This window comes from Falco cherrug, chromosome 11 (genome assembly GCF_023634085.1).
Source record: "Falco cherrug isolate bFalChe1 chromosome 11, bFalChe1.pri, whole genome shotgun sequence".
NCBI lineage: Eukaryota > Metazoa > Chordata > Aves > Falconiformes > Falconidae > Falco > Falco cherrug.
In genome coordinates, this window is record NC_073707.1 from 22070149 (window position 1) to 22090410 (window position 20262).

The 20262-nt window shown below is 51.4% G+C and overlaps 1 protein-coding gene across 4 annotated transcripts; it reads left to right on the forward strand.

The window, feature by feature from the left end:
* The first annotated feature begins 4121 nt into the window (after nt 1–4121).
* On the forward strand, nt 4122–20241 carry TFRC (transferrin receptor). 4 transcript variants are annotated; one of them, XM_055723157.1, is made up of 19 exons: nt 4122–4346; nt 6299–6369; nt 7831–8057; nt 8663–8888; nt 9089–9232; nt 9922–10018; nt 10422–10544; nt 11744–11839; nt 11949–12088; nt 12500–12669; nt 12977–13096; nt 13724–13809; nt 13932–13995; nt 14253–14320; nt 14689–14756; nt 15155–15236; nt 16152–16373; nt 16849–16989; nt 17281–20241. In XM_055723157.1, the coding sequence occupies exons 1-19, from the start codon at nt 4137–4139 to the stop codon at nt 17521–17523; spliced, it is 2598 nt and encodes an 865-aa protein (XP_055579132.1). In that variant the 5' UTR covers nt 4122–4136; the 3' UTR covers nt 17524–20241. The 4 variants fall into 4 exon arrangements, with proteins under 4 accessions (XP_055579132.1, XP_055579133.1, XP_005443687.1 ...); XM_055723158.1 differs by lacking the exon at nt 4122–4346 and adding an exon at nt 4608–4684; XM_005443630.4 differs by lacking the exon at nt 4122–4346 and having other exon boundaries at nt 5320–6369; nt 7844–8057.
* Nucleotides 20242–20262: the final 21 nt, after the last annotated feature.

The following is a 20262-nucleotide window of genomic DNA, read 5'->3' on the forward strand; positions in this document are numbered from 1 at the left end:
CTTTGGGGGTTAAAAACCCAGTGCAACTTAGTCTTTGCAAGCAAGGAAGCCCCATTAAAAGAGCCAGACTATTGTAACCCCACTGGGGCAGTGTCCAAGAACAAACCTCTCAGCTGGGCCTCCGTGTCAGCCCCTGGCAAGCAGAGCAGCGGCAACAAGAACCACCACATCCACTTACCTCCTTGTGTGGTGGGAGAGATGGGCAGATGATCCTCCTCACTGCAGGGAGGCAAAAAAACTCCAGAGGTCTCTGAGGAGGGGGTTCATGGGATACCCCAGGTCTGCACGTCCATAGGAACAAGGGACCACACCATCCTCAGCCCCACATCTCTCCCCCAGGTGCTCGGTGCTTTCTGGGTCCCCTGGCTGACAGGCAGGAGCACCAGGCCAGGTGCAGACAAGGCAGAGAGCCAGGCCAGTCCCAGGCACTTCTCCAGGAAGGATGCAAAGATGGGTGTTACTCTGAAGGGAAGATGGAGCTGCAGCCAGCTCTCAATGTTACCTGCCATGCTTCCACTCTCTCAGGTGCCTTTTCCTGGCTGCACATGGCCCACCCCTTGCCTCCTCCACAGCCCCTTTGCTGCAGAAGAGGCAGCAGATCCTCTGCAGATGCTGGTGCCTGCTGCGATCCTTCCTCAGGCTGCATGGCAGCACAGGCCAGGACTGTGACCAAAGAACCAGAGCTCCCGAGCACAGCTGTATGCACATGGATTGCTGGGAGAGAGCAGGGTGGGGTGACCTCTTCCAAGGCAGCATGATGGTTTTTACTGTGAGGGTCAGGTGCAACTGAGAAATTGAGAGATGTGGCAGCAAAGGCCAAGAACACAAGGTCTTCTAGAGGACCCTTCCCATCCTGTTTCTCTCTTCTTTTCCTTCTGCTTTTTAGCTGCCTTCCCAAAATGTGGAAGCTGGTGACACGAGGATGCTGCAAAACTGAAGTGAAACTATATTTTCTTTGCCATATTTTGGTCTCATGTTTCAGTATTAATCCTGGAACACTGTCACATCATGGGATGCTGCACAAAGGAACCCAGAGTCATCTGAGTCTGAGTCAGGGGACTCACAAGCTCCCCAACTCAGAGGAACAGGGGACAAACATCTGAAAAAACAGGGCCAAGCGGCAATGAGGAGGAACGCCCTGATGGAAGCTGGGCTAAAGCGAGGTGTCAGGACAAGCATGGAGGCTCCCACACTGAACTGCAGGCAGGAGCTGGGCCAGGCAGGGAGCAGAGCAGGCAAAAGCAAGCAGGAGCTTGGCTAGGTTGTGGATACCTATGATGTGGTGCAGCAGGGCTTAAACAACAGTCTGCTGCAAACAGCTTCAGAGTTAAAATGCTCCCGGTCTTCGGGAACCAGACAGAGATCTCCAGGTGGATGGTGATGGGATGGGTGCGGGATGATGATCTGGATTTTCATGGGCCTGAATTGTGCTAAAATCACGCACACAGAAACCATGCACCTTGCTGGGATGAGGGATCAGAAGTCAGAAGTCACCAATCCTACATCCCGTTCCCTCTTTGGCCATTTCCCAGGTTTGGCTATCTCTGTTCCTTGCAGAACTTTTTGGATGAGCTGGGCAGCCTGAGCACCTGGGCTCAGCATCACCTGCAGTGCAGGCACAGCTTTGTGAACAACACAGGTACCAATCCCAGGGGAGGTGGCACCAGCCGCTGATGGCCGGTAGCCAACCAACTCCCACGCCCCGCCTGCATCCAGCCCAAGGTGAAAGGCACTCAACTGCTCTCAGGTACCACGTTGCATTTGGAGAACCCTCATTTTAAGGTATTTCACTGCCAAGGCTAGCTGCAGTGAGAAAAAAATATCTGAGTTTCCAGAATGTCAGCTTTCTTTTCTTTTTCCTGTCAGGTGTAGAAATGGGGAGCTGCTCAGCACATGGTAAAACTTATTGAGAGGGAACAAAAAACCACCTTCAGCGAGTATTTGTCAGGGCAGGTTGGGGCTGGCACAGCAGGGCACACACCACCTCCTCTGCTAGCTGGAAGGGAGGCACAGTGGACGGAGGCCACAGGGGAAAATAAACCAGACTGCCCCTTTCCTGGCTTGCATTTTGGCATCGCTCCTAAGAACCCCGCAAGTTTGAGCTCTGCTGCAGATGTCCCTCCTCCAGTGGGACCTCTGCAGAAACACAGCTCTGCTCGGCAGCGCTGGCCGGCAGCGAGCACAGCCCCGTGCCTGGTACGGTGTGCCCAGCCAGCACGCACCAGTACTGGCACTGCCAGAAGGTGAGGACTTGGTCAGGGGGAGCCCAGGAGGAACGTAAAAAACAGGGCAGGGCTGGGACTGTTTTCTCCAGGTTATACTTCCCTGAGCAGCAGGCTGCATCCAGACCATTGCATTGAGGAACAGTCGGAGGATCCAGCCTGCAGGGCTGACCTCATCTTTCTGAACCCTCTTACTGTGACCTGAGGGAAGCCCGTGCTGAAGCAGGTTTGCTGGCAGGACTTTTGACCCCACGGGGGACCCACACTGGAGCAGTCTGCTCCTGCAGGACTGCACTCCGTGGAAGGGACCCACGCTGGAGCGGTTTGTAAAGAACTGCAGCCCATGGGAAGGACTCGCATTGGAGAAGTTCATGGAGTACTGTCTCCTGTGGGAAGGGACCCCACGCTGGAGCAGAGGAAGAGTGTGAGGAGGAAGGAGTGGCACAAACAATATGTGATGAACTGACCATAACCCCCATTCCCGTTCCCCTGCACCACGCCAGGGGAGGACAGAGAGAAATCAGGAATTAAGTTAAGCCCAGGGAAGAAGGGAGGAGTGGGTGGAACATGTTTTTCTGATTTGAATTGTAGTAAATTAAATTAATTTCCCCAGGCTGAGTCTGTTTTGTCCATGACAGTAATTGCTGAGTGATCTCCCTGTCCTTATCTTGACTCACGAGCCTTGTTATATTTTCTCTTCCCTGTCCAGTTAAGGAGGGGAGTGATAGAGCGGTTTTGGTGGGCGTTCAGCCAGAGTCAGACCACCACAGACGAGCAAGGGACGAATGAGCACAGCATTGCAGAACACATGCACACCCAAACCTTGAAGCATTCCCCGGTTCCAGCACACCTTTGAGAAATGACCTGAGCCATGAGGTCCGAGGCTGGAAGTGGTGACTTCCACTCGTGCTGGAGCCCAGACAGACAGGTCAGAGGAGGCTGCATCCACAGCCAGGGCCCACTCATGGCCGTTCTGGAGACAGCAAACATCAGTGGGTGCTCAAGCCAGGCAAGATGTTCTGCAGTGTCCTTGCATCAGCTGAAAGGAAGCAGAGCAAATACCACAGCCATGGTAGACCTCAGAAACTGCAGCAGAGAAAGCCCCTGGCAGGTGGAGCTCCCTTTGCAGCCCCAACTGGCGCCTGGCTGAGCTGCAAGCCTCAACTTGACATCACACTGACAACTGGAAACAGACTTCCTAAGGGCAAGGGTAGCTTAAAGGTTTCCTAAATACCCCTCAGTACATTATTTATCACTTTCACTCTAAAGTCGCTGAGCTGCCTCCTTACCCGTTGCTTCAACTTGTGAAGCCTGCTGAAAGAAGATGCGTGCTGGAACTTTGTTTCATCAAACGACCTGCATGTTGTACTTCTCCCTCAAGTTTCTTAGAAGCAAGACAGGAAACCACACTGCTCTGCAGCTGCTGGCTCTTACAGACCACGTTCTGCACACCGGGGGGCTCCCACTGCATCGTGGGGTCCCTCTGCCTGCCCCAGGGAGAGGGCTGGAGCGAGGAGCAGCTAATACAGAGCTGGAGCAATCCTGCGGTGTCCACCAGACAGATGCTTCTGCCAGCACAGCGTGAGTAGCCACAGAAACTGCTCTGCTGACATGGGCCACCCTTGTTTCTTGTGCCTGTGCACTACTGCAGTTGGCTGTCACGAAGGCCTGCCGCGCTTCTCATTGTGCAAATGAAACAGCAGCCTCGGGTAGCACAGCGTGAAGAAAAGGCAGCCTGGGTGCCCCTGCTCGCTCAGAGCCGAAAAGGCAGCCCCGAGCACAGCCGGCTCGCCGGGACCTGGGGATGCTGAGCACATCCCAAGCCAGCGCAAGTCCTGCCTCTGGTCCGCACCACCCAGGGAGGAAAGCACCTTCCCTGCTCTCTGCCCTCAAAGTGCTGAGCGGGTGGCACCGATGAACCTGCGACTGCTCCTTCTCGCCGCCGCCGGTGCCACGCGCGGTGCGGGGTCTGCTCCCGCCCCCCGCGGGGAAGGCGGCACCCGCAGCCGCCCCGCCAACCGGGTGCCACCGGCAAGCGGCTGCCCGCCCTCCCGGGGCACCCGAAGGCAACGTGAGAAGCTCGCGGCGGCCTTAGACACCGTCCCCGCGGCGGGAGCTGCTGCGGTAGGGCAGCACGGCAGCAACGGCGCGGCGCGCGCAGCGGGCGCAGCCACCCAAGGGCGCACGCCAGGGTGCCCGGGCCGGGCCCCGCCGGAGGGCGCGCAGGGGACAGCGGACAGAGGACAGGGGACAGGGACAGGCCGCCCCGCCGCCGCTGCGCAGCTCGGCAGCCAACCAGGGCCGGGCCGGGGGGCGGGCGGGCGGCCCCTCGGGTGCTGAGGGGGGGCTGAGGGGCCGGGCGTTTTCCTGCGGGGGGCGGGGCGGGGCGGGGCGGAAAGCCGGGAGGGAGGTTGCGCGCCGCTGCGGCTGCCGGTGCAGCGCTGGTGTCGCGGCGGGGCGAGGTAAGTCACAGGGGGCGGCCGGGGGGCGGCGGGCGGCCTGAGGCGGCGGAGCGGCGGGGCGCGGGGAGCGCGGGCCGCACCGGCGGCGCAGCGGCGGCAGCAGCAGCAGCAGGGGCAGCGGTAGGAGCAGCGGTAGGAGCAGCGGCAGCGGCAGCAGCTGGCGGTGCGCGCGCATGCAGGCAGGCACGCAGGCGGCGGAGGCTGCCGGGCCGCGTGCCGCGGCGGGCGGCAGGGCGCGCGTGCAGGGCGCGCGGCGGGGGCAGGCGCGCGCAGGGCTCCCGCGCAGGGCAGACGTGCCCGCGGCGCGCGGCGTATCGCCCGGCCCGCTTATCTGTCGGCCCGCAGCCGGGCCCGGCCCGCCGTACCGGGGGCCGCGATACCGGCGGGGGCCGCGCCTGGTTTATTTTTCTCCTGTACCGTGTTTCGGAGGGAATGGGAGCCGCTGGCCGCCTCCCGGGGCTGCTGGGCGGGAGGGAGGGGGGTCGTGCCCCGTGAGGCGCCCGGAGCGCGGGCTGGAGGAAGGGCCTGGGCCGCGAGGGGCCCCGCGGCCCCGGGGAGGCTCCCTGCCGGCTGTGACGCCCGCCGGCCCTGACGCTCGCCCTGCCCTAGCTGGCCTGGCCCCCGGGGGACCCTCGGTGCGCGCCATGCTGTGCCCGGCCTGCCGGGTGGGAGCCTGGGCGCGGGTGGCCGCGTGGAAAAGGCCGCGCAAAGCCTCCGGGGGTTCATCTATCTCCGTGTACTCTTGCCCTAAACAAAAGGTGAAATGAGCGGATGGCCACGGTTAACCCTTGATCTGCAAACAAAACCTGCTTCTGTGGCAGAGCTCCCAGGTGTAAAGCTAATCCACACGCATCTGAAGACCAGTTCAAAGAAATTTCCTAGCAGCTGTCGTTTGAGGGCACGCTCAAGTTACACGCTGCCAACCCAAACACCCGGCTCAACCCAAGCTGTCTAGTCACTAACCTACAAAGCTTTTTCAAGCATCTTTTCAGAAAGAAATGCTGAAGTAAATTGGTTGCAGTTTATGTTTTGGATAAGTTTGCTGTCTAGAGAAATCCTAAGTATAAAAGTTACTAAAATGCTTTTGGAGAGTTGTTCATGGCTATTCTGGGAGACTGGTCAAAATTGAAATTGCCTTCACAAAGCAGTAAAGAATATAGACATGTAGAAGGGACCTTGCATTTGGAAGTGTTTTAGCAGGGTTAGGGTTTGTGCTGGTTTGCCTTAGGGCATTGTGCTACTTCTGGCTGCTAATCAGACTCAGTTTTCCATCCAGATACATGATGTCCCTTTTCACAGTTGAGCACGTGCCTCTTGCAGCACTCTGAGTAGATAAGACCCTTGGCTGAAATTAGCTGTTTGAGACTATTCCTCATTTCTGCGCACACACACACGTGAGTCAGTTTGTTCATCAGAATTTATATTTGCAGTGGGAGTATGTGAACTTCTAGGCTGCGTTCAAGGTTGGTGTGGTTCACCAACATTGTGACTTTATGTAGAAGCATGCACGTAAAATCCATGGGCAAGCGTTGCAGTAGTGGTATTGACTGATCTTGGATATCTTACGCAGTGGCAGGGGAACAGCCTGACTTGACTTGTGTTGTGAACTTCTAGAGCTTTGATCGAGTTGGTGGACACCCTTCCAGAAGGCGATGGACCATGCCAGAGCAGCAATCTCTAACTTGGTAAGACACAGTTCCCCCTGTGCCCTTTGTCTCTTGGTGGGCTGGTGATACTGCAGAAGAAACATTCAACAGCATCCACGTCAGTATTGGAGAAGATGATGAATTCAAAGCAGCGTTAGGTGTTGCTGTGTACATTGTGAACCAGATGTCACTGTAGCTAGATAAGGAGGTGGCTTAACGATAACCTCACCAGCACTGAACCGCTTAACTGTTACAATGTCTTGGGTCTCTCAGGAAGCTGATAAGGAGGGGGGGTAAGCCTTGACCAGTGTTCCAGGAGGAAGTGCTGCTGAGGAAGCCGTTTAAATGCCTATTGGTACAATAAACATGTGCTCAGTTATGTTATTTTTGGGGTGGGAATTCACAAGTCCAGCCTCTGAATGCAAGCTTTGCTTTGAAAAAATGTGCAGGAGGAGGTAGCCCGCTGGTCCTAGAGAGCTTGTACTGTGAAATGACCCGAGGCTAGGACTGCAAATGTGATGGTTTGGTCTCTGAACAAGTATGGGGAATACATGGGGTTGAGGAGCCAAGCTGCCAAGCAGCTGAGCAGGGAGACTTCCAGGACAGATTGCAGTGTTGCCCTTTCTAGAATGTGAGCAGCCAGCTGTGTCATTGCAGGTAGCGTGGGCTAGAATGGAACTGCGTGTCTGAGATGACATTGGTTTAGTTTTGACCAACAAAGCTGACGTCTGGTCTCTTCACCTCGAGCCGCTGACTTGTGGTTTGAGAGTAAGCAGAGGACTGTGGATAAGCTGCTGAGATTGTAACCAGGCTTGAGTGTTTGCCACCAGCTGCTTCTCCAGTACAGTGGAGAGCGACTGCAGGACTGTTGCTCCCAAAACTATTCCTCTGGGCTGTTAGTTGAGGTAGCAGGATTCCCGTGGGTCATCTGTCTTCAGCCTGGCTGCTTTATAATACTCATCAACAGTGTAATTTAAGAGTAGCCTGGGGCAGTTTAATACAAGATTATCTAGATGCTGGATGAGAGTATTTATGTCAAAGTGGATGTGGCTCAAAGGCACAACCATGGAGGGGTTGCCTTCCCTTTCCTCTGTCCTGACCAAAGTTCCCTTCTGTGTGAGTTGTACCTGTTCAGGTCAGATCAGTGCACTCCTGATTAAGACTAGGAGTTTCTGCTTCTCAACGTTTCCATGGGGTCACATGGGAAATGCTGATGCCATTGACTGTGTCATATCTGTAACAGACTCCCAAGTTAGACTCTGACCAGTGTGGCTCTTGGCTTGTGCAGGGAAAACAGATGCTAAAATAGACTCTGAAGATCCTGAGCAGGTCTGGGTCTAGCTGTCTGTTCAGAGCAGGCAGCCTGACTTACTGACAGCCAAATGCTCAGGCCACACTGGAGCAATTTCAGGTGAACAAGCTGTATTTGGTTTGGAGCATAGGTACAGCTGGCTGCATGGACTGTGGGGTGGTGAGGCAAATGCTTCCATTACATGACAGTCTTTCAACACAGTTTGGTGGTGAGCCGATGTCATACACTCGCTTCAGCATTGCCCGGCAAACGGATGGAGACAACAGCCATGTGGAGATGAAGCTGTCTGCTGATGATGAGGAAGGAGCGGAAACTGGGAGACCAGAGCACCTGCATGCCAGCATGTCTCCTCCACGGAGGAGTGGCAAAAATCTCTTCTTCCTAGTCATTGCAGCTGTCCTGCTTCTTTTGATTGGTAAGGAAGGGTGGGAGGCAACTGCGTGAAGGGGATTCTGATACTGAGTGTATCTAAGGCTGTTAACATATGAATCTGTATTATTTCAGGAGATAATTTAAAGAGCCTGGATCCAGGCTACAGCTTCTGGTCACTAACTCTGTGTCTAGCTCAGACTTATGGTACAGAACTGCACAAAGAAGTGTGAAGCCTGGCAGTGGAATTGTGCCTTGGCTAAAGGGCGAACTGGTCCATGTGGCAAGTGTACTAGTTTTCCCTCTATTAATTCTTCCCACAACTCTAGAGAAGTGTTTTTAACATATCAGTAAAGCCTCTGGTGCTCGGCTTTCAAGGGTTTTAACGTTGCTACTGACCTCAAGTAAGCATTCCCCTTCCCAAAGTCCTTTGGTGGCACTCTGCCAAGCACAAGATCAGGTTTACAGTGTACCTTAAAACATGCCGGCTCAGGCAGAATGTCAGGCTGCATATTCCTGCTGTCCTTCTCAAAAATGGTGTGAGAGCAGACATGCATCTTAACCCTGAAGCTGCTTTGAGTGCACGTGTATGGTGTGGGGCTCGTCTAGTTGTCTTTCTGCAGCACAAAGAAATACCTGTTCTGTCTGTAGGGTTTCTGATCGGCTACTTGAGTTATCGCGGACGAATGCAGAAGGCTAGCAAGTGTCTGGATGGAAGTGGCAAGTGTGAGATGACTCCTACTGCATCTTACTTAGCGGGTGGTGATGACGAAACTGAGGAAGAAGAGGTTCCTGGACCACGTATTATTTACTGGCCTGATCTCAGAGCCCTGTTGACAGATAAGCTGTCAGCCAGACGTCTTGAAGATGGCTTGAGGTAACAGTTCCAGAAAGCTTAGCTATGAGAGAGGCACAGCCTGTGAGCAGAACTCAGGCTCCTTTGGAGAACAGGAGATGTTGTGGGGTGGCATGTGGTTGAATATGGGCTTAAATGGCTCATCCAACTTGGGTTTGCAGGCTGGAGCACTGCAGTGCAACCTGGTGCTGTAGCCTAAGCTGTACGTCTGTTACCTACAGGCAAAGAGTGAAAAAGTACTCTTTTGAAGCTGGCCAGAATGAAGATGAGAGGATTGCTAGATACATTCATGATGAGTTCACGAGCTTCCACTTGGATGAAGTGTGGAACGATGAGCACTATGTTAAGCTGCAGGTTAAAGGCAGGTATGTTGATGAAGAGATGCAGATCTCTTCCTTACAGCATGATTACCTGTAGTCTTGAGCAGACAAGACTGCTGATTTCTGCTGAAAGCAGTGCTAAAACTGTGAGCCGGTTAATAGCTGCTTCTCTCTCTTCTCAGGCTTTCTAAATCCAGAAGGTTTGGTAGCAGCCTGCTGGATGCTTTTTGCTAGGACAGCTGTTTCCTCAAGGCATGCTTAGAAAGTGGAGAGAAAACAAACTTGAGTAAAAACTCAGCCGAACAGCAGATTCCCTGTGTCTAGCATGGGTGACTGACTTGTCACCCAGACAGGCATTGCAGACCTGGCAGTGGCTCCTACAGTAGCTCAGGAGGGTATCAACAGGCATTGTGCTGGCACACAGCTCATACCCTCATGTCTTACTTGCCCCATCATGTCCAGGGAAAATAAATTTGCTTAGCCCCTCCTGTGGAGGGGACTAAGAGACTCGAAAGCAGAGATTCTTTCTGCTACTTGTCTTAGAAATTGGCCTTTGTTAATGTCTGTGAGCGACCCCAGAGACTCTTGCACAGAAGTGCTGGGATGAGTCTGCCTGTTTCAGGCTCTGCATTGACTTGATCAGAATTGCTAGGGCACAGGCAGAAATATGCGAGCTAGTTAAATAGGGAGTTTATGTATAGAAGAACATAATGCTGTCTCTTTACATTTAACAGGAGCAACAACAAAGTGTCTATTGTGGAAAATGGTTTAGAAGAGGAACTGGAGAGTCCCGATGCATATGTGGCCTACAGCTTGAGTGACTCTGTTGTTGTAAGTAACTCCAAGAAGATCATGGAAAAAAAAGTGCTTGCACACTTACCAGGTGTCAGTCTCCAAAATATGTCCCTTCAGGATACAGAGTATGTAAAACCCTCCCCAGTTGGAGAGCTGGGCTGGGGAGGGTGAGGACTGTGGGGCAAGGAGTGGGCCCACATAGTGTTATTACTTCTGCAAGATGCAGAAGTAACTGTTTAAACTTCTCTTCTGGGATCTAGACAGGAACCCTGACAGAAGTGCTGCTCCAACAGGCATGTTGCATGTGATCAGAGTTTACATTGCTGAGCTTGAACTCCCTAATGTTAACAGGAGTCGCTGTTACTGTGACTCTGTAGGCTGTTTGAAGTATCTTACTGACATAGGACTGCTGCATTTATACCCACTGTTTCTGTTCCAGGGCAAACCAGTCTATGTGAACTATGGACGGAAAGCTGATTTTCAGAAGATACAGAAGCTGGGTATTTCCCTGAATAAAACTATTACCATCTTTAGAGCTGGAAAAATAACGCTTGCTGAGAAGGTAAGCAGCCTGTGCCCCAAAGCCTGGGCAAACTTGCAGCTGGAAGCTATGCTTCCTCCTCTTCAAGGCACAGAGGCATGTCTTCGTTCAGGTCTGGTCTTGTTTGTTTGCACTAAGCCTCATCTGCAGGTCTGGACACCAGGACTGAACAGAGCTGGTTAGTGCTCATGGTGTCATTCTTCTTGGCCTCTGGCAGTCTTGCTGGGACAGCCAGACATCTGGAGTGATGTGGCCGGGAGGCAGCCTGGGGGCTACAGAGTGCAGAGCTGACTGGTGTTGGTGGATGCAGCAGCAGGGCTGCTAGAAGCAGAACAGCCTTGCCTCCCGAGCACCTCTTGCTGCTGCAGCCAGATACTTCCAAAGCTTGGCTGTAGTGTCTCACTTAGGCCCTTGCTGACTGTTCACTTGCACCGAGTGAAGGAGCTGTCACTGCATGCCCAGTCAGCTGCTTTGCGTGTTGCTGTGATGTTTCCTCTGTAGCAAGTAGAACTGAATAGCCAAGCAGCCTAAAGGATCAGAGTCCTGCATGCAAGCTTGTTCTAGGTCTGACCCAGAGCTACCCCTCAGATGGGGTGCTCCTGGGGAGGCCGGGCCGTAGGATTTCCTGTCAGACTCTGCCTGCCTGCATGCATCAGACACAGGCAGAACTGAAAAGTGCTCCAGCAAGGGGTGCTCACTGGTTCTCCAGTTCCCTTCCTACTTTTCAGACTGGTGCCTAGCCTTGCGAAGGGTGTTTGTACTGGTGGCATATCAGCGGCAGCTGAATTGTAGCTATGTTAAACAGGGTCCTCATTAGGCCGCTTTGCCTCTATTTTCCATGTGAAGATGAGCGTCCAGTGGCTGCTTATCTTGTCTTGAGACTAATGTAATCTTGGGAAAACAGATGGAGCATAATGAAAATTAAAGAACATCTTGTAAGCTGCTCTGAGGAGCAAGTATGAGCTGAAGGAATCATGGGGTGAGACACTGACCATGGACTGTCCTAACTGTTCAAAGGGGTGTTAGACCCAGTCTGCCTGCAGTAAAACCGAGCTGCTAGTATTCATCTTCCTTGTGTATTTATCACTATTGAGTAGCTGTTAAAACCTGTGGAGTTAGGCATTGAGGAGCACAACCCTTTGCCCCATTACTCCATGTACTTGCCTTAACCCCCTTTGCTTGCAGTGTAAATGTGCAGCTAATGTTCCTTTTTGCTTCAGGTTGAAAATGCCAAAGAGGCCGGAGCAGTTGGTGCCCTGATGTACCTGGACCCCTCCGAGTACAAGGACACAGATGATCTTGTCCCCTTTGGACATGTGAGTATGCAACTGGCTCCCCTGTTTGTTGTTCTCATGCACCTTTCACACAAAAAATGAAAATTGTTGGGCTCCTTTGAGACTTGAGGACTCCTCTTGCTTTTCACAGGCTCACCTTGGAACTGGGGATCCTTTCACCCCAGGCTTTCCTTCTTTCAACCACACCCAGTTCCCACCAGTGGAATCTTCTGGACTGCCTCGCATTGTTGTTCAGACTATCTCTAGCCAAGCAGTAGGCAAGCTGTTCAGGTAACACTTTCTCCTGCCTTGCAGGCTAGTCTGCTGTGGCACTCTTGCAGGAGTGAGGATGGTGTTGAGGTGCTGTGAGCCCAGGGAGCTCTCTCCTGGTCTCCCCTGTGTATGGCAGGGAGCGCTTACTGGAACTGGCTGGAGAAACGTCACTTGTATCCATGTCTCCTGTCTTAAAGACTGAACTTAATCTAGTATTGGATTCCTCTTGGCCTCTGCATCCTGCCTCTGCAAATAGTGATGCAGGACTGCAAGCTATTACCTGAGCAGGCCCTGAACAAGGCTGCGCCTGCAGTTGCAGGCTTGTTTTTTTCACAGGATAGCTGAACGAGGTCAGAGCTGAATAATGACTTCAAAGGATCTCTTTTTTTTTTTTTTTTTTTTTTTCTTCTTTTTTTTTTTTTCCCTCAGCAAAATGGATGGAGACAGTTGCTTTCTGGAGTGGAAAGCTGGGGTCCTGGGATGTAAGGTGACACTGAGCAGCACAAGCAACATGACAGTGAAAGTGGAAGTGAACAACGTTATGGTGGACAGGAGGATTCTGAACATCTTTGGCGTTATCAAGGGATATGAAGAACCAGGTAACAGCAACTGCCTTGTAGCTCGGTCTTGAGGGGAACCCTTCCTTTTCTGTGATCATCAGAATGTGACAGCTGCTCCCAGATAGAGACAACTACTTCCTCAGCAGAACCAAGACCCTTCCCTAAGGGTCAAGGAAAAAGCTGAACCATGCTGTCAGGGGAAGGCTAAATGAAAGCAAACAGTGTGCCAGATCCAGGGGTCAGACTCCATATTCTCTTCCTCATACAGAAGCTCAGAGCTGCTCTTCTGATAAGTGGTGTTTGCAACCTGAAGCTTGCAGCTCGAATCTTAATGTCTCATTTATAGATCGGTATGTTGTGATCGGAGCCCAGAGAGACTCCTGGGGCCCGGGAGCAGCCAAGGCTGGCGTTGGAACTGCTATGTTGCTGGAACTTGCCCGTGTGATTTCAGACATAGTGAAAAATGGTAAATATGTGTGTACAAAAGCATGGGGGTGGGAGGTGATGCAGGTTTAGCTCTTGTGTGTGTTAACATTGAAGAGCCCAGTTGCAAAATAATTCTTTGGGAAGGCATAGCGAGTCTGACAAAGCTTCCTGAGAAGCTATTAGTTGTCCAACACAGACAGCTTGTCTGCAGTGAGCGCTTGCTTCCAAGGGACTGTCTGCTTTTATCTGGTATGGCTTGAATGCAAGAATGCCCTTGGATAATATACAGTGCAAACCTTAAACTTGAGCTGTCTATTGGACAGCTGGGCCTGGAGGTGGGAAAATGCTGAAGTGGCTGACCAGCTGGAGTGGTGGGAGTTGCATGGTGGCACTTAGTGTGAGTGCTCTTGTCTCTAGGGTTAATTTTGGGCTCAGGCAGCTAACCAAAAAAGGGGGAAAATACAGACAGCATGGTTTTCCTACACCGTTCTGCAGCGTGGGAGAGGAAGGGTATGGTGTCCGTGCAGCCACTAGTGTGCATGTTTGTGTGCAGCAGCTGGAATGCTTCAGCTGTGTTGAGGAGCAGGCAGTTCATCAACCCAGGCCCTCAGTGCTAATCTACATCTCTGTGGGGGAAGGGCAGGCATCTCAGACTCTCTCTTTACAGATGGCTACAAACCAAGACGCAGCATCATCTTTGCTAGCTGGAGTGCTGGAGACTATGGAGCTGTGGGTGCTACTGAATGGCTGGAGGTACTGTTTCTTTGATAAGACTTCTGCGTGATGACTGCGGGGTTGTGATTTCCTGTTCTGTGGATTAAACATCCTGGTGTTTTAGTGCTACTCCTGACCTTGAAATACTTGTTTTGTTCTAGGGGTACTCTGCCACGCTGCATGCGAAAGCCTTCACTTACATTAACTTGGATGCTGCAGTCCTAGGTAACCTGCTGCTCTAAGTTTCTTGAAACTGAGTGGGACTGGAATAGCTTGACAGACATCCCTTAACCTGGGGTTGATGCTGCTGTTTGGCTGAAGCCTGGAGGCAGCTCTGCTAGGTCTCAGTAGACTGTCCTGTGTCAGTTGAAGATCCTTTGTCAACAAGCTGAAGATCAGTTGTTGCTCAGTCACAGGGCTGAGCAGCTCCAGCAGTACTGGTTAATTGTGCCAGCATGTCAAACACCCTTTCGTTTTTGCAGGCTTCAGCCACATGAAGATTTCTGCCAGCCCATTGCTGTACACATTGCTGGAGAGAACTATGAAGGGGGTGAGTTGAAAGGTCTTGGGCTAGTCAAGGTGACTATAGTCGTAAGGAGGAGCTGAAAGCAGCCAGAGCTGTGCAGGGTCACTTTCCCCAGCTAACACCTTCTGAGGAGAAAGGGCTGAGCTACTCTGGAGGGCCCTGTCTGAAGTCAGCTGGGCTCTGGGAATTGCAGTTCATGCATGCATAATCTAAAGTCAGCAAATGCCACAGTTCAGTGGGAGGTGAATGGCTGTCCTGCATGAACCATGCCTGTGTGAAGAAAGGTCAGGGGAGCACCTGACTCTGGCATCTGCACAGCAATGCAAGCTCCAGGATGGACCTGGAAGCCCAAGCAGAGGTCAGAACAAGTGCAGTGACTGTCATCTCTGCAGGTGAAGGACCCAACAAAGGATTCGGGAAGCCTGTATGACAGAGTTGGCTCTGACTGGGTAAAAACAGTGTAAGTATTGTCATCCTGCTCCTTGGGGAAGCATATATCCATAAAGGCACGAACTAACTAGCTTCTGCTGTTTTTGCTGGGGTGTCATACCGTTGTCTGGGGTGGGCTGTACCTGCTGCAATGGGGTCAAACAAGTGTCAACACTAAAACAATAGCTGTGCTCAGTGCTGCCCTCAGCTGCCTGTAGGCAGCCCAGACACCTTTTTGTAGGGCAAAACAGCCTTGTACAAAGGCCACTGGCCAGAAAGAAATGGATGAGCAGGTGGGACTCCTTACCAGAGCCAGTCTTGTCTGGACAGAGTAGTCCATTTGGCTCAGAGCTTCAATGCTAGAGCTTCTAGCTTTTCTCCTGGGATGTCCAAACTGGCTGGTAACTTCTCAAAACTTGTCTTTTGCAGTGTTCCCCTTGGTCTGGATAATGCAGCATTCCCTTTCCTGGCCTACTCGGGAATCCCAGTGGTTTCCTTTGGTTTCTGCAATGTAAGTATTATCTGCCTGCCTGGTGTGCTCCTTTTGTGGAAGGTGCTGTAAGGACATCTGCTCTCCAGGATGGCAGAGCACAAGGTGCTGGTCCCGAGCTCATTGTTTGTGCAAGAGCCTCTCGGGGGGAAGGCGATGCAATCTCAACCTGGTGGCTGTGGCAGTGCTTGCTGTGAAGACTGCTCATGGGGCATGGTTGGCCTACAGTCTCTATTCCAGAGTCCTGAACACTTGTGTTTTGTTAGGAGAGAGGGCACTTGCTTTTATGGAAGCTCAGGTGTCAATGATTTAGAAGCTAAAAGCACTAAGATGATGTCAAGCTGTTGCTGCTTTGGTGAAAGACTACTACAGCCTGCTGGTCAGCAAGCAAAGTGCATTGGGGAAGCAGTACCGTTGGCCAGAGCAAGTTCTAACTCACACTGTTCAGGTCTGCTGCTGCAGCTTGAGGCTGGCAGAAACTGCATCAGCCAAGCAGCCCGCTCTATTACTGCATGTGTGTAGCTGGGAGCCTTTGCTAACAGGTTTCTCTGCTTATGAATTGCTTGGATTTTGGTAGCGTCAGACTTTTTTCCACAAAAATCCTGGAGTTATCCTGCCAAGAAGGGTTGGAGGGTACTGCCAGCACATACCAGACTGGGTGCTGGGGTTTGCCCGCCTGCACTTCTGCAGTGAACTCTGAGGCGGGGCAAAAGTCTGTGTATCTTTGAGTCCAATAAACTAGCAGAGCATCCAGCTGATAGCTGGAGACTGTGAGGGATGAGATGCAGGAGCTCCGTTCCCTGTGCTTTGAAGTTTTGCCGTTAAAGTCTCACTACTTAGCAACACAAGGAGATGAGATGTGGTGGAAGTAGCAAGCAGACTGTAGGGAGGCGAAATATCCTAGCTGATGAAGCACTCTTGCCTTCTTTCTTGCAGAAAGATAAGGAATATGCTTTCTTGGGCACTACTGAGGACACCGTGGAGAACCTGAAGAAGATTGACAAGTTGTCTGCTCTTATGCGTGCTGCTGCAGAAGTTGCTGGACAAATAGCTCTCAGGCTGACCCATGATCATGAGCTCTTCCTGGACTTCGAGAGATACGGTGAAGAATTGCTAGCATTCCAGGAGAAAATTTTGCACTACAATCAGGAAGTGAAGGTAAGAAAAGGGCTCTGAGTGCACTGAATTCCTGTAGGCTGTCATGGGGCTGTGTGTTAATAAGGCTCTGCTGCCAGTGGATACAACAGGGCAGACATCTTCCTCTTTTGGGCACAAACGTGTAGCAATGTGTGACCTGAATCAGTGTTCCTTATAGAGCAGTGCAGGCAGATTTAGCTAATCCGGCAGTGGTGAGCTCTTGAAATGGATGTGGATGGTTTCTTGTCTGGTTATCATTCACAGCAGAGTGCAGCTTTGCATCTCATTTGCACCTCTGCTGAAAGCCCACAAGAAACTGTGGGTGGGGAGAGACGTCACTGAGCTCAGTGACCTCAGAAGAGCCTGCCAGGAACTTGCTCTGCTACTTGATTAAACTGGCAAAAAAAAAACCAACCCAAAAAAACCCGCTTGCTCTTGGTGAGAGAGCAGCAGCAAAAGAAGAAAATCAGGTTTGCTAACGGATTCTCCCTCACAGGCACTGGGGCTGACCTTGAACTGGCTGTTTTTCGCCCGTGGTGACTTTCAGCGAGCTACAGATGCACTGAGAAGAGACATCGCAAACAGCGACAGGGAAGACAGGGTTGTCCGCAGAGCCCTGAATGACAGGATCATGAAGGTGGGTAGCTACAACTGGTTTTCCATCCTTCATAAAGGAAGGGAGTGCTGGCTGGGATCGGCCTCTTTCTTAGAAGCCGTGGGCACTGTGCAGACCGGCATCTCTTCCACTTGTTTAGTGTCAACGGGACCAACTTTTGCACTTGCTATCGGGAGAGGGTCTGGCCATTGCAGAGCTGCTGGAGGAAAGGACTTAGTGGGGATCAGAATTTGGGAGCTCATGATGGGACAGATTAGGAAAGAAAACCTTGGGAGGTGAGAGTATAACTCTAAATTTGCACCTCTACTCCAGGTGGAGTATGACTTCCTCTCCCCATACGTCTCACCACAGCGTGCTCCCTTCCGCCATATCTTCTTTGGCAAAGGCTCCCACACCCTGCAGAGTCTGCTGGAAAACCTGCAGCTGCTGACAGTCGGCAGGGACAGCGTGGATGTGAATGAGCTGCAACAGCAGTTGGCCCTAGCAACCTGGACCATTAAAGGGGCTGCCAATGCCTTAGTTGGTGATATCTGGGATATAGACAATGAATTCTAGACATGGGAAACACCTGGTTAAGGTACAGGATTAGGGAAACCCACTCCCTAACATGGCATTATGTTTCTATAGATTATCTGGCAACCAATCTTTTTTGACCAAAGTTGAACATAAAATTTAAATCTGACATTGACAAATTCACAGGAGGCAGTTATAAAGCAGGTACTAAGATTACCATGAAATCTCCTATGATCAGGCTCCCACCTGACCACAGTCCAAACCAGTCACGTACAGCTGCTTGTGGGGCTTGCTCTCCAGCATATTTGAAAACTAATAGTTCAGGTGACCCCTGAACTGGTACCTTGAGTGGGGAGGTACCTCACCTATTTAGGTTTTTAATCGTTGGCCCCCTAAACCTAGTGACAAAACAGGCAATGGATTCCTCTTAATGCTTGCAACAAGGATCCATTCTGTGGCAGGGAGCTGCAGAGACCAACCTGCAGTTCAAAAATACAACAACCTAGTAAAAGCCCGCAAGTGCTGGATTATCAGCAAGCTCTGAAGTGCCTGGCCTGCCTTTACTCAACAGCAGGGTCCCAATGACATCTTGGAAGCTTGCTCCTGCCGAAGCAGGTCTCAATACCCAGGGAAAATGACCCAAAGATTATCTAATTCCCCATTTATATCCTTAGCTGGCACCTCAGCCAGTCCTGCAGCATTGAGAAATGGCCCTAGACTGGCACTTCAGACCTTGTTGCTCTGGGGCCTTTTGGGAAAATGAGTCTCTTGCTGGCCAAACCCTGTTTGACTGATGTCGTTTTGCAGGATGGCTCTTATTTGGCACTGAGATATTTATTTGTTTATTTATTTATCAGTGACAGTGTTCACTATAAATGGTGTGTTTTTTTTATAGAAGATAATTATCGGAAGCAGTGCCTTCCATAATTATGACAGTTATACTGTCGTTTTTGAATAAAGCAGCATCTGCTATTACAATCAAACATGATACTGGAACTTTGCATTTAAAATAATTTGAACAGGCCCCTCAAAAAAAGTTTTGGAAAACTATCAATTAAGCTTTCTGTGGCAAAAAAACACCCCTCTGGAAGAAACTTGAAGGTGTAAACCTGGTAGCAAGTCTCCGGGTTGCACTCCAAAGTGGTCCTTGAAATGCTGAAAACCTGGGTGGAAACTCAAATATGAGAAATTTGGCTTCCTTGCGGTGTCCATGCCCCTCTGTGGGCTTTAGACTCCGTCTTCACCCCCCTTTCTAGATGCCGTGTGCTTGTGTGGGTAGCACAGCTTCCTTCCTCCGGTGGAGGGGCCTGCTGTGTAGCCCTAGCTCTGCCCACGGCAGCACTGACAAACTTCTTTTACCTCAGCTGAGGCATTTTTTTGAATGGCAGCTTCCTGCAAACTTCCAGTACCTAATGTATCTTGAAACCTAACTGACATTATCGGGGGCAGTGTCTTCCATAATGTGTAAAGAACCAGGTAGTTTTTGCCTACCACAGTGTTATATCGGAGGCAGTGACCTCCATATGTTGCACTATGGGTGTACGTAATTATCGGGGACAGTGTTTCCCATAATTGTTCTATGCTTATCATGCAAGGTCATCTGCGAAGCTTGATGGTTAGTATCTAACATGGATCAGTTTCCTGCAGTCCTATTTTTTCACTCTCCTGTGGCGATGCAAATACAAACTTCGGTCTGTTATGTACTTCCCTAGATTCTACCTTCTCTAGGCTGAACTGTTTCAAATAGCTGTGCTGTCTTGAAGTGGCTTCCTGCCTCCAGTCACGGGACTGGTGCTTGAATGTTTATAGAAACTAGGCTAATTAGACTGTGTGCTCTGTGATTTAGTAAACTTCCTTCAAATCAGTTACAAAGACTTGGGCAATTAAAGGTGAATGTAGGGCCTGGGGCCGACAGCTGTCTGGAGGGCTCTGGTCATTACTCTGGTGTGTGTGCATACTAAAGAGCCTGGCCTGCTTTGGCACTGAAGTGATGCTGGTGTGCATGCATGGGAAGCTGCTTGCTCCCCAGGTCTCACTGGAAACTCCAGTCTGGCCTCCAGGGTGTTGTGTGGAAGGGTGGAAATCAGTGGCACCTTTCTCACGTTGCCCCTCTGCTCTTTGACCTGAAGCTGAACAGTGCTGCTGTGTGACACCTGCTAAACTGTACTGCCTTTTCCCAAAAAGCAGCTAGCTGGCTGTCACCAGCCCTGTGCTCTGCAACCAGTTTGATGTGATGTTAAAACCTAAACCAAGCGAGTGACCTAAGCCCCAGCAGTAGTCCTGGAGGGAAAGAACACTGTTCATCTGGAGCAGAGACCTGGGCCTCCCCAAGGAGCAGGCAAGGACGAGCCCCCCAGCCCCGTTACTGAGCTCAGTACTCACCAACTTGGAGGGTTGGATTTTCCTTATGTCCAGGCTTGTGCAGCTCCTTGCACTTCCTTAACTACCCTGCTGTCTGAGGCATGTGTACAACCCCGCCTGTGTTGGTTTGCTAGTGACACTCCTCTGGGTGGCATTTAAGAGCTGCTGTCTGGGACTTCTCACTGTAGTTAGTGTTTGCATGTATCCTGATGTCAGACTTAATCTTGCGCTTTATAGCCAGCAGAGAAAGATCCAGCCTGTCTTATGGCTAAGCATTGCAACTGTGACTACTGGGATGTCGGGCTGTGTTGCTGTGTGCTGGCATGTGGCTGGTATGGGGTGCTAAACCCCGTTGCTGGATTACCTGCTGTCTGCTTGAATAAAGTTTTGAAGCGTGAACACTTGACTCCTCGTGTGGGT